The 14,616-nt window shown below is 40.6% G+C and overlaps 1 protein-coding gene across 1 annotated transcript in view; it reads left to right on the forward strand.

Moving 5' to 3' along the window:
- Nucleotides 1-1,760: 1,760 nt before the first annotated feature.
- LOC139634742 (voltage-gated potassium channel KCNC1-like) overlaps nucleotides 1,761-14,616 on the forward strand; it is a 50,718-nt gene continuing 37,862 nt past the window's right edge. Inside the window, exon 1 of the mRNA XM_071501350.1 lies at nucleotides 1,761-3,291. Within this exon, the coding sequence (XP_071357451.1) occupies nucleotides 2,749-3,291 (543 nt within the window). The 5' untranslated portion in view covers nucleotides 1,761-2,748. The remainder of the gene's footprint in view (nucleotides 3,292-14,616) is intronic.

The raw sequence follows: 14,616 nt of genomic DNA on the forward strand, positions 1-14,616 counted from the left end.
ACAGTGCTGCAGACTGTTCTCAACAGACCAACACAGCACATTAGCTTTGCACTGGAGAGAGAGGGAGGACAAGCAGTGGAGATGATAAGCAGAGGTGGAGAAAGAAATGGAGAGAATATGCTGTGTGAGAGAAAAAGAGGGAGAGAGAGGGGAAATGGGAGAGCACTAATGATCTGATGGTCTGCAGTCTTTTCTCCGCATTTTGTGGAGCTCAGCAATACTTGTTCTGCTTCTGGCACCCCTAACTCTCTGTCTCTCACTCTCTTTCTCTCTCTTGCTGGTGGTGGAGGGGCAATCTTGGAAAGGAAAAAAAAGAGAGAGAATGGGCGGTGGGAGTGAAACACTCTATCATATCTCCCCTACTCTGCTCTAATTGAGCCAAGTGTTTTAGTAGATTGAAAGACAATGTGGAGGAAGGGAGTGATGCAGCAGAGAGAGGGAGAGAGAGCGAGAGAGAGAGAGTGAGAGAGAGAGGACAAATGAGAGCTTCAGCTCATTTTTATTCAGGACGCCATACCAAATCTGTGCACTGTATTTACAGTGTTGAGGCGCTGGCACGAGTATTTCATTTCTTTTGAAATGTTTTACCAATAGGGAACCCTTTGGGCCTTCTAGGCCGTCAGAGAATGCCAAACATATCAACTCTTTCAATGTTATATTTAATCCCTTTTATTTAATAATTATTCTAATTCTAACTGTTCTCTTCTAATTCTATTTTATCCTAATTTTCTATCAAGTTTGTTTCAGAAATGAAAGGGTTACTATCTAAAACCATGTGAATAGAGTTCAATCAGATTTTTCTTTTTTTTCTTCGTTTGTTGCCTACCCAGAGAGCCTGGCTCGCTCATTGGCTAGGAGTAAAGGCTTGAAACTTGAAAGGAAAGGGTTTGCCCTCATAGATGCATGTGTTTGTTCAGAAAGTGGCAGGTGACAATCACATTTAGAGGTGACAGGACAAAAACAAGGATACCCAAAGACCCCTCATCCAGAACTTAAAAATAGTTTTCATTTGAAAGAAGTGAAGAAGAAGTTGCCCAACAGTCTGCATTGGACAGCACATAAAAATACTCACAACTTCGAATAATTTAATGAAAAACTGCTTTGATTCTTTTTATCAGTACACCCTTACGTACTATGGGAACATTAAGGAATAGACAGACAATCAGACTTCATGATTGCATGCACATGCACTTGCTATGAAGAACTGCTTTGAGAAATGTGTGTAAAAAAATGATTACTCTTAAATTCTAAGATTGAAAATTATTGGGAAATTGGGAACTCAGCTGTAAGGCAAATTTGGTGTACTGGTCACAGATCATAAGTCATATGACACCCACTCAAAAAGATGTTTTTCTCTCATTTCTCATTTTGAGAGAAAATCTATAAAGTGATTAACACATTTTTCTGAGCATCATGCTCCAAAATGACTAATTGACTTACCACAGTTGAGTCAATGGTCCAACCTTGCAACAAGGTGGGGCAAGATAATTCAATTTAATATTTCTATGTTTAATGTTTATATGTTGTACCATTGAGAGTTTTTTCCCCACTCAATTTATTTGTGTTATTTATTTGTGTTAAAATAAATTTTAATAATTGGATACTATTAAGGACTCATTGAGAAATAATACTAGTGGGCTGCCCCCTGTTAATAGAAGTGGCTCTGACTGGCCCACAGTTTGGAGTGTTCCTTATTGATGGCTGTGCATTTACATACTGAGTTTGAATTGTGTGCATTTTTTTTTTTTTTTTTTAAGTTTAGGCTATTACAGTATTATGCTGCGGGAGGTCTGGGCCCCATGACTGTTGCGCACTTGCTTGCTTACTTGCTGGGACACCTCTATCGACATCCTTTTGTGTGCTTTAATTCTGTTTTTCCTGGTTTGGGCTCCTCATTTCCATTAAAGGGAAATCTTAATGCTATAGTGATCTTAAGCCCCTAGGGAAGGTGATTTTAACATTACATGAGCTGGTCAGTGATTTTAATTCTGTTCAGAGCATATAGTAGGTAATTTTTCACCCTCACCCTGAAAATAATTGCAGCTACATTTACCAACCGTTTTTATGTGAAAATGCTGCTCATGTTGTAATTTAAATTCAGTCCTAAGTGGTGAGTTAAATTACTAAGGAGCACAGTTAATATTTTATTCGACACCTCTCCCTGTAATGGAGACATATATGGGTGTCATGCAGGTTTCCATGTTTTTGGCCATCGGATTCGCTTTTATCTATGTATTGAGCATTTGCAGTGAAACATCTGAACCGCCCACTATCTCTCTCTGCTTCTCAGTTCCGTAAATCTTATTTTTTTGTAGTTCAGGATGCAGCGAAATCAAAAGTAGCAGAATACAAAATGCAAAATGGAAATGGGTTTGCTTAGCAGAAATGGCAGTTTTTCACCTCAAACGCGGCAGGATCCAGTAGCCTAATGTGAAGTCAGTCCGTCAGTCAATCAGGCAGTCAGTCACTTAGCGGGCAAATCTATTGATTCATAAAAGCCGCATCCCACATATTATCTCTCTGTCATAGGCACACTTGCAGACTCTCTCTCTTTCTATCTCCGTCTCTCGCTGGCACGCATAGGCAGACCCCTCCTTTCTCTCCTCTCCTCCTCTCAGTTGGCCCTGTGACTCTTTGCTGGGACGGTATAACAGAACAAAGCGTGGACCGGTGGTGGATGGAGAAGTGCAGTAGCCGCATCAGTAGCAGCAGTCGGGCGCACCGTCCGAAGCATGCTCCAGCGCAGCCATGACTTGCTCGGCGTCAGATAGCGAGAAGATCGTGATCAACTGCGGTGGTATCCGACACGAGACCTACCGGAGCACCCTAAAAACGCTGCCGGGGACGCGCTTGTCTTGGCTGACCGAGCCCGACGCCTACAGCAACTTCGACTACGACCCCAAGTCCGACGAGTTCTTTTTCGACCGCCACCCGGCCACCTTCGCCTTCATCCTCAACTATTACCGCACCGGTAAGCTTCACTGCCCCAATGATGTATGTGGGCCGCTCTTCGAGGAAGAGCTCGCCTTCTGGGGAATTGATGAGACAGACGTGGAGGCGTGCTGCTGGATGAACTACCGGCAGCACCGCGACGCCGAGGAAGCCCTGGACAGTTTCGAGACCCCAGAGCCTGACGCACCCGAGGATGACCCGGCGCTTACCGGCGGGGCGGACGGCGACCTGAAGCGACTGTGCATGCAAGAGGATGGCCGCAGAGCGACGTGGTGGGAGGTGTGGCAACCCAGGATATGGGCGCTGTTCGAGGACCCTTACTCTTCCAAATACGCTCGGGTGAGTTGCCAGATAGGTGTCTAGTTTATTTTCTTCCACAAGGTTTATGTCTAAATATGTCTGTCTTTTATTTTGTCTTTCCTTTTCTATTATTTATCTGATAGCACATCCAGGTTTGGCATTGTTGAGGCCACTGCACATTGTTGGCATAAAGTTATTCCTTAAGGTGCTCTGGAGAAGTGGAAGGTTGCCACTGCAGTTTTTTTTTTTCAAAAAAATTACAAAAAGAGCCCACATGCAAATGCATTCCTCATTGCTGTGCTCCTTACAGCGTTTTTCGCTCTTTAATCTCTCCCACTGATGTACTTGTGTGAAGATTTGGTCACAACTGATGCCACTTTGTCAGTTCATCCTTCTCTTTCTTTCTCTCTCTCAAGTGTATACATGTGTGTTCCAAATAATTTCTCCAACAAAGTAATGAACAATTTTAATATTACCCTAAATTTGGGATCTAGTTCTCTCCTCAATCAGTCCACACTCAGTGTCAAAGGTGCTACAGTCCAATAATAAACTTAATTACCAAGTCAGTGAGCATGAAAAAGGGTAGCAGATGGTACTGCATCAATTCATCTAGTTTCTCTCTTATCCAGTAAGTAGTAACAACCTCACACTTAAGTTTTAGTTTTAGATTAGACTTGAGCAAAGCACCAGTGAGTCTGAATGTCATTGATAACCTCTATATTTTGTCCAGTATGCTGCTGCTCTGAATTTGGCTTACACTACACTGCTTTAAGGCACACAAGAAGGCACTGTTTTCTCATCTCAACGAGCATGTAGCGGTGTCTCGTTTGCAACATGAGGAAAAGTTTTTTTGAGGAATGTCCGGATCCAATGAAGCTAAAACACAAAGTGCAAAGGTCTTCTCTTTCCACAGCCCAGTACCCTTAGGAATTACATTTACATAACAAGCTAAGCACGTCACAAATTACATGCAAATGCAGGACATCTTATCCATATCTTATCCATAGTCAGATCGTCCTATTGTTACCCCGTGAAATTGCCAGTCCAACTCAACACACTCTCTCTTGCACATTTGCTCAGAGTGAACACGGGCATAGTAGGATGACATGATATACATTTTATAGCTATGTTAAAGCCAAACAAAACTGTGTTGTGTGCTGACCACTACTACCCCAGTTAACAATAATCACTCAAAATCAGCAGGGGGCAGCACATAGAAACAGCTGTTTATGGCTTATAGTTCACTCTCTCTCTCTTTCTCTCTTTCTCATTGACTGGCCCTTCACTTTCCTATTGGCCTGAAACAACCATGAAAAGCAGCAGGCTAAGAAGCCAAACTAAGTGACGTGTTATATATGCCTGTCTATCGATCCCCTCTACTCTGTTTAATCACAGCGTGGCACCTACTCATAACAAACAGCGCTTAAATGACAGTCAGTTGGTTGGAGTGTGTGTGTGTGTTGCAAGCATCTGTTATATGCTTTAAACACAACATGAAGCTATTGTGAATTAAATAAATTAAATTTAATAATGATTGAATACTACTGCTAATAGCAGTTAATACATTAATGGGTGACATCACTATCCCAACCACTCAGGCACTTTTAAGTCACATGGATAGTGACCACTCTTAGGATCATATGAGGTGGAGAACTTGTAGAGAGTTGGAATTTTTCAGACTTTGACATTGGACATAGCAAAATGGTTATCATAGAAGTCAGGCAGAGGTTTTGCTGAAATGTTCAAAATTAATGTTCTCTCTGGCTATAGAGTTGCAATACCGTATGTGTGGCTGGTTGAAAGTAATCTGTGCTACTTTACAACACACAAAAAACAAAAACATCAAAGTGTTACCACTATTATTCGCCATGCCACTTTTCTTTACATAGGAGGAATGCATTATTTTGTGTTGATATATTTAATGCCTGTTGCTCAAAGAATTAATATGGACAGTTCATTGAAATCAGAGGGATTTCAATTTCCTCCTTATATTTCTAGTAAGTGATGCAGTCTCTTTCTGCTTTCCCACCTTCCTCCTCATGTTTTCTATCTTCATCCTTATCCTTTTTATTATCCTTATCTTTTCCCCTCTTGCTCATTTTATATGCAAACAATTTTTTTCTTTCTTTTTCCTTTTCCCTCCTCATTTTCACTCCTCTCCCTATGTGGTCAGACCTCCACCTCTCACTCGTGTCTCCCTCTGCTTTCATCTGCTTAATTGTCTCTAAAAATCTATGCCCATTTGTTGAGCCAGCACTGACCTGGATAATTGTGAGTTGTGGTGTATTTTCTGTGGACTCTGCTATATGTATAGAGACAGCATATTGACTCAAATCAGTCTTTGGCCTTGTTCAGACCTCGTATTAACATCTGTCTCGCGTGATCTGATCACAAGTGGTCAGCTCAAAGTACAGGTGTGAACACACCTAAGACGCATTCAGTTTGCATTTGAAATCTGATCACTAAGTCCACGTTTGGAGATGGTCAGGGCCACATGTGACCACATTCTTTCAGCAGTGTGAACGCAAATGCGTCCTAGGCCACACTGAAGGACTGCCTAGGATGTCAACTGACATCCTCTGTCACAGTCTAAGTAGTCCCAACACAGTTTCATAATGAACTGAAAATATTGTAAAAATATTTAATTGGTTAAAATCTTGTTTCATTGTAGAGCTGTACATTGATTCACTCAGCCCCTCCTTGACCCAGTCTATCCATCACAACAGTCTTACTGTCAGATTTTTTTAAAACCACAACACATACAACACATCTCTGCTACCCAGAAATGCATAATTCCAGCTAACAGCCACAGAGGCCAAAAATCTGTAGCCAAGAAGACAGCACACACATGACCAGTCTGCATCTTTTAGACATCCTGGCACCAACCCTACACCTTGTCCACACTGGTAGCATAGTAAGCAAGTTAGAAACAACCTGTGTTAGTGTCATCCTTGAATAGTTTGGCTGCATTGTCATAGCACTTAAAGCCCAATACATAAAGAAGGCTGCATGCATACATCAGAAGAAAATCCCAGAAATGCATTGGGTCACAGTAACTTAAAAAGTGTGAACCAGTGTGGGAGTACACCTTTCTGATTAGTGTATCTGAAGTGTATCTGAAGATGTTTGAGTCTGTGTAGAGAATGGTATTATAAATAACTATAAATTGCAGAGGTTCTCAGATGAGCTGACAGGTACACAACCCAAATCATGTGGAGCTAAGAGTCAAGCAAGCTCATGGTTGATCCAGCTTCTTTAGGTAAGGTGGGATTGTGACAAAAATCAAAAAACATGTAAATGTAATGCTCAAAATACAGAGGAGAAGCATGTTTCGGCCCAGTATCCCTAGACATTATGTCCATGTAGGATGATTCTGCACCTCACAGTGTCAAGGTTAAGTGTGCAGGAAATAGTTTGCCCTTTATTTAGCAAGTTGGAAAGTCAGAGTGTGGATGGGTATGTAGCATGTCTGACAGGGGACTGCAGTTTGTGCACTGTGACAGAATCTGCACATTTGAAGTAGCGCATCTTCATGCAGCCTGTACCTCAGCAGCAGATTTTGTGATATTTTGTTGTTTTCTGGATGGGTCTAAAATATACCTCTTACAAAAATGTATCTCACCATAACGGGCTTGCAGATGTTCTTAGCAAACTAAATGACTTAACTGTATCTTTGCACATGTACTTGTCATGTACAGATGGAGTCAAAAATGTGCAACTGGAGATTCTACAAAGTCTTTGAGGTGAGGCATATCAGCTCATAACAAGGGGTGATGTACTCAAAAAATGTTGAGTAATATATAAATAATACTGAATAAAGAGAAATGAATGAATAGTGCAGTATTTCAGACACTCTTCTTTGCTGCAGCTAAACTTAACTTGTAAGGATGGATGTTCAAAAAATCTTGCCATGTGCAGTTTTTTCACTCATAAAACTGGACAGTTCAGAAAATCAAATGGCAGCAAAATAAGTGATTGAAGAACCTAAAGAGGGTGACAGTAAAAAAAGATAAATTGAACGTCAAGGTGGTATCAGGGTGGCGAGGTAGGGGCAGCATCAGTGTGACAGCTGAGGTGACTTTGAAAATGTTGCAGTCAATTGTTTTGGTGCCAATGCAGTGACATAAAGATAGGTTGGGAGGGGTGGAAGGGGACAGCCAGTGCAGCAGCAGCAGTTCTCGGGTAGGCCGAGGTCAGGTGGCCAGCTTGTTTTCAGCTTGGTGGTGAACATTCCTGTCATTGTCTCTGCACACTGGATTACTCACTCAATTCAAGCATCAAGTATATGTACTGTCTTTGTAAAGGTAGCACTCTTCCATTTCTTTCCATCTTTATCATCCATCTTTCCATCTTAATTTGTAGCCCCTCCTTTTCCTTTTCTCCCTGTCATCACCACTAACAGCTTAAGTTGCTTTATTACCACGATTTCTGAGCTAAGTGCTGGATTGCTTATTATCGCTATTCGGTCCCCACATCCTCCCCCCTCTTCTTGTGCTATAGCGTAACACTGCAGTCCCTGTAGTAGCTGACTGTGCTCTAGTCTGCGGCAGAGAAGGAAGGATAGAGACAGAGAGAGAGGGGAGGGGGTATCAGGATGGCTGGTGGTTTTAGGTGGGGGGGGGGGGGGGGGGGGGTTGGGGGGGCAGATTGGGGGAATAAATTTGGAGTCAGAAGGGGTAGAAGACGAAAGAGAACAGGATGGCGGGGGTGGGGGTGGGGGGTTGGAGGGTGGGGGGCATTTTTTTGCACCCCTTCGTTTTCCTTTCTGCTGCCCCTCTTTTTTCCGCTGAGCTCTGCATGCTGGGATGCTCCCATCCATTTATCGATCAGGTTGTATGTCTCAGCTCGCCTCATTCAGGCTGACGTCTCAGCTGAATGGTGGTTCTTTGTAAGCAAAACCATCCCACACACACATTCCTCCTTTATTTCTCCCTCTTTGTTTCCCTCCTTCCCTTCGTGCAGTGGGGTGTAATGGCCATTCCCAATGCCTCAAGGAGAGAAACACAAGAATCAACACAATGGCAAACATGCACATACACACCTCTGTACTGCACTACACACACTTTGTACTGCTGCACACAAGTCCATTGTGGCACTGTTATAGTCTGTTTGACCTCATTTTTAGAGGCTTGGTTGCACATGAGTGTTATTTGGGTTCATCAATATTATGCTGTAGTGTCATGCTGAAGCATAACAATCAAGGTTCTGCAGGTAACAGTGTGTAACAGCTGCCATATTGGGAAGGCAGAAAATAAACTAATTTCAGCCCTTTTACCATATAGCTACATTAATACTGACCACCTATGTTTATTGATATATAAAATAGTTGGGTCAAATAAAAATTCCATAAACGTACACACATGAGGAGAAGCTGCAGAAAGCACAAAACAGTTAAAATGTATACTATTCCTTTCAGTGAATATTAAAGAGATTTATGGGTGTCAGCATTTAAAGGTGTTATAGTGGTGGCCATACTACACATGAGAGATAATTGTTATGTTTACTTAATGAATAGTTTTATATATGTAAATTTAAAGGTGTCATTTGTAGTGACAAACTCACAAAGAAAAATAAAATGCCATTTCCCATAGCACCAGATTGCTTTAGCCTCTTTAGCTTATGGCTTTGGTTTTAAAACCTACAACTCTGTTCTCATTAACCTGGTTTACACTGCACTCTCAGCACCAAACAGCAGACAGACAAAGACAGAGACTAGCTGGTGAAAACAGTGGAGAATTTAGTAGCCACAAAAACCCATAGGCCTGGTTGTCTCATGAGTTGTTTGAGAGCAAAACAGAGCTTAAAAAAGGGTGAACATGGCTCAAAATGATGCTAATGTTGTTCCACAGGAAGTGTGAAGAGGCAATTGTCCAACGTGTTTTGTATGCAGCTTGTTACACTGCCCCAAGTGGCCAAAATATCAATTAAAGCAGCTTTAAAGAGGGCATAGAATGACTCAGGAAAACAAAGGCTGTCCATGAAGTCACTAATTTAACTAAATAGATCAGTTGGGATTTATTTACACAAGGTGGTATTACTGATCCTTGAGTAACTATGCAGTTTCATTTTTCATCCATTATCTGTATGTGCATATATAGTATTTTAATACTGGCAGTACCACTGTCACTGGAAGTAGTGGTACTGTAATAAAAAATCTTCTTTTTGTTGTTGCTCTTCTTCTTCTTATTGTTATATTTCTCTCTGTTTCTCCTTGATAAACTATTTTATTGCAAAATTACATTTTATCATTACATCACAATTACATTTGTGTGAGGCTGTCCAGCACCATGGGCTGGGTTGATCCCCTCACTCTGAAAAAAAGGGAAAAACCAACAAACAAATACAATGGGTAAAACAGATGAATGGAGATGGATGAAGAACAAAATAAACAAACCCAACTAATGATGGATGAGCTCCCTCCGAAGGGTTTGTGCAGGGGACACTCAAGCCCTTTTAAGATCAATAACTCACAATAACATGGATAAATGATGATGGATAAGTATTATATATCTATTACGATTACTATGCCATCATGTCCCCCACTGCCTTCCCTTGGGCCTGCCCCCTGGTACTCCTCCTCCTGGCCTCAGGATTTGCTGGCCAGGAGTTTCCTTCTTAAATTGCAACCCCTCAAGACCCAGATCACTCCTACCTCCCATTGACACTATTGTTGCTATTATTATTATTATTATTACAACTATTATTATTGTTGTTGTTGTTTTTTACTTTTTCTCTCTTCCCTCTTTTTCTTTCCCATTTTTTGGTCATAATTAATTAATTAATTAATTAATTGGAAGAACAAAAAGACTGACAAACAGCTTATTTCCCTGGGTCATCAGAACTTTAAACTAAAAAAAAACTAATAAACTGGTATTTCCAGAGCAATAATCACATTATGTGCAATATCAGCTTCTGCCTCTTGATGTGTGGTTTTGTATTTATTTATGATGCGTGTTTCATGTTATGATGTGTGTTTGTATTAAAATATTAAGTTATTTGTTGGTTTGTACCTTTTAACTTGCACTGTGTTTTTGTTGAAGCGGTTACTGGACCAATGTGTCCACTTTACAATGAGGTCGTACTTTGGGGCCCATACTTTGAGTACAGTCCATCTAACTTGTTTATTTTTTGGTTATGCATAAAATCAAATTCCTACACTTCACAGATACCCTACACAACAAATACAGCTGTTGTAACATGACAGTTTTGAATCATTTAGCATTTTTGTGATATTGGACAGAGGTGTACATTTTGTTTTATACTATAACTAAAAGTAATGGATACAATAGGTAACAATGGATGAATGGTTGAATTGTCCAGTTTCTGTCACTATTAGTGGTAGTGGTGCAAACATAAATATGGCCAAATTGACCTAATTGATTATATGAATAAAACTGTAACAATATCCACTTTTATATAATTAATAGTATTGAATAACATCTACTTTAAAATAAAATTGATATGAACACATTGGAATATAATGAATAATGAGGGGTTTCAACCAAAAAAAAAATCCTGTTTATTGATGTTATGATAGGCTAACCATTTCCTTTATCCAGCTCCATGCTTCACACACAGACATGAAATTAATATTCATACTTTCATGTTAAGCTTGAAAAAAAAAAGAAAACAGGTCTTCCCAAAATGATGAACTATTCCTTTAAGATCTAAGGTGAGACAGGTGGTCAGTGGGTGGAAACTGGCCCCATTTATTAACCAATTCACCCAAAAGCGTTGACTTAGCCAGTGTTATTTATAGAGAAGGTACATTGCTTCCAACCTTCACAATGGGGCACAATTCTAGATTGTAATGTCACTGCAGGTTCTTAATACTTCTGCAGCAAAACAGTGACAACCACATGACAATACTTAATTATACACACTTCAGCTGTTTTAAAAATCTCACAAAATCTCTCTTCCTTTCTTATTCTCTCCTGATATTTTTCAATGTCGTCCTGTTTTTAAAATCTGTAGCACAGCTCTCTCTCCCCCTCCCTCTCTGCTGGTTTTGTTGCGCTATAGGCATTATATCCACCAGGTTCCCCCTTCCCCCTCTGTGGATAATGCTGCGACAGAGCTTTCTTTCTCTATGTGCTCCTCATTGCAGAAGAGAGAAACAGCGAGAGAGAGTGAGAGAGAGAGAGAGAGAAGGTGAATGTAAGAGGAGAGGGTACAGAGAGAGAAAAAGGGAGCCCATACTATATTTGATGACATGTCAAGAAATAAAGCATTTAACCTCTGAGTGATCTCCACTGTCCTCTTGCCTCGCAGTGGGTCAATAACACACACAATACGCACACACACACATACACACACACACACTGGCTAAATGCAGGGACACACGCAAAAGCAGCTAATTGAGCATAGAAAACAGCATCTGCATTAAGCCCTAGCTATATACAGTACACTCACATGCAGCAGATGACTGCAGAATGATCTGCTGTGACGTGCTGTGTGTGTGTGTCTGTGTGAGGGAGGTGAGAAATGCAGCTGATCTCCTTCCACCATTCTGGCTACATTTAAATGCTACATTTACATCTACATTTAAACGCTACATTTAAACGCCCTTACTGTCTTAGATCCTGTTTTTACACTCTAAACACCAAATAGGCTTTTCAGAAAATGAAAGGAACTACTCAGATTGCAGCATTTCCCCAAATGTTCACGGTATCTTCAACTGCTCAACATATGCAGTTTAGTTCTCTTTAAAGGATAAGTCATTAATGTTCATCTTTTAACACTGATAACAACAAAAAGACCAAAACCAATGTGCCAAATATCTCCAACTATCAAACATCCAAAGTAACTTTAGCCAACCAACCTACACTAACAAATCATCACAAAGGTAGTATTTCAATAAGCATAGAACAAATAGCCATCAAGAAAAGCACAGCAACTTATTATAGGTTCAAACAGGATCAAAGGATGATCACATATGATCACACAATCACTTGCATTTATAGAATTTATCATGAATGACACAGAAAGTCCAAATTCCTTCCTGTACACTATTGAGAGTATAGCCCAATCCACTGAGTCTTCCTTGTCCTATGCTGCATGCGGTCTTTGTTTCAAAGGCATGCAGCCAGGTTTTCCTGCATATGTTAGACTCCGGAAAACAGACCAGTTTTGTGTTGTTTGGGAAGATTAAATTTGAATCATACAAAGAAAAATGTTTGAGTGTTGAGCATGTCAACCTTGGAAACCAATAAAGGAGGAAATGTATGTGAAAAGACTGATCTTTTATATGCTATGGTATGGTTAGGGTTAGGCCACTAAAACACTTGGTTAAAGTTAGGGCAAATATCATGCTTCTTTCTTTCTGCTTGGGTATATAAACAGCACAGTACTTCCTGCCTTGACACTGAATTTTGGTTGTGGACATCAATAAATTGCGGCACATTCTAGTTATATGAACTAGGATACTGGGCTGCATTTAGCAACTATATTTTGTGAAGCATTGCAAATAGACAAGAATGCATACTGAGAAAAACTCTCTTTTGAAACCAGCTCAAATAAACAAACAACAATATAGGCTTTGTTTCTCAGTTAATTTCTTGTTAAATTTAGGCAACTATCGCTATGTGGGTAAGATTAAGCAAAGGTCATGATGTTAAAAGAAGAAAAGTAAACAGGATGTGAAGGTAAACAGAGATTAAGCCTGTGAATATTCTCATTTGTCCAGGTCATAGTATCTCAAAGGAATTTTAAATCGAAATCAACTGGACTTGGTTATTTGTCTAGGAAGACGTTTCACCTCTCATCCAAGAGGCTTCATCAGTTCTTTCTCGCACCTGACCAGGCTGGGACTGGTCCAACTATCTAGTGTGGAGACCCAGGTATTTAACCTCTGGGAGGGGTTTTCACAAGGCTGATGATGTCACTGGTTCCCTTTGTGCTCCATGTGCCAACGACAGTCGTTAGAGTGACTGTCTTGGTGGAGGTTGGTTTCGACTTTGTTAGTGCCCTATTGTGTTATAACAACAGTCGTTATGGTGCAATGAGGAATGCAAAGACCTCTACATTGGAGAAACAAAACAACCACTGCATAAACGCATGGCCCAACACAGGAGAGCTAACTCCTCAGGCTTGGACTCTGCTGTCCATTTACATCTTAAGGAGAAAGCCCACTCCTTTGAGGACAGCAAGGTTCACATCCTGGACAGAGAGGACAGGTGGTTTGAAAGAGGAGTGAAAGAAGCCATCTATGTAAAAGTAGAGAAACCATCCCTCAACAGGGGAGGAGGCCTCAGACAATCTCCAATTTACAATGCTGCCCTTTCACCCCTTCCCAGGAGATTCAACAATTTAACCTAGAAGAGAAACAACTGCTCACAAGTGGCATGTGACTCCAACGACTGTCGTTATAACACAATAGGGCACTAACGAAGTCGAAACCAACTCTCCACCAAGACACACACTCTAACGACTGTCGTTGGCACATGGAGCACAAAGGGAACCAGTGACATCATCAGCCTTGTGAAAACCCCTCCCAGAGGTTAAATACCTGGGTCTCCACACCAGATACTTGGACCAGTCCCAGCCTGGTCAGGTGCGAGAAAGAACTGATGAAGCCAAGTCCAGTTGCTTTCGATTTAAAAATTCCTTAAACAGAGATTATTTTTCTTTTGGACTTGTCTCAAATCTTAAAACGTACTAATTTGTTTCCTTGATCAGCATCTCTCTTTCGAGACTAAAATAGACTTAAATTCTATCAATTAGGATTCTCCCTCTTGTGAATTTGTTTGCAAGTGTTTGCAAGAAATTCTAAAAAAAATTTGGCAGCTTAGCAGTTGTTATGTCTGCTAAGCAATATCCACGTGACCCAAATGCTCTGCTTAATGTTCCTGTTAAAAAAACCCAACTGGCAACAACACAAAGACCACATCAGTCACATAACTGGTAGGGTTGCACATCTCTCTGTGATAAACGATTCGATATGAATCTAGATACACAGGTTACGATTCGATTCAAAAACGATATCCTTTTATTACAGACTGATTCGATACGAATCGATTCCATACAGTGTAAGAACGATAATCGGGTTACAGGCCGGAGTCAGTTATCGTTTTAACACGCTGACACAGTGAAGGTCATTAATCTATAAAATAATAAGGCGGTTGTTGTCAGCGGACGACAGGCTGGTGAACTGCAGCCAGGATGACACTGCTGGCACACACATCACAGAAACTATCACATAGAAGCTCAATGACTTAAATTAAAATACCTGAAGAAAACTGTTATGGAGAAAGTTATGAAAAATCATATCGGTGTCTTAGTGAATCCAGTTATGCGGCAAATATATCGATTAAAAACAATTACATTCCTGAAAAAAGTGTAAGAAGTGACGGATAAATGCGACAA

The sequence above is a fragment of the Trachinotus anak genome, unplaced genomic scaffold (genome assembly GCF_046630095.1).
Source record: "Trachinotus anak isolate AG129_WGS33_773 ecotype Australia unplaced genomic scaffold, CSIRO_AGI_Tana_v1 ptg000017l, whole genome shotgun sequence".
NCBI classification, from domain to species: domain Eukaryota; kingdom Metazoa; phylum Chordata; class Actinopteri; order Carangiformes; family Carangidae; genus Trachinotus; species Trachinotus anak.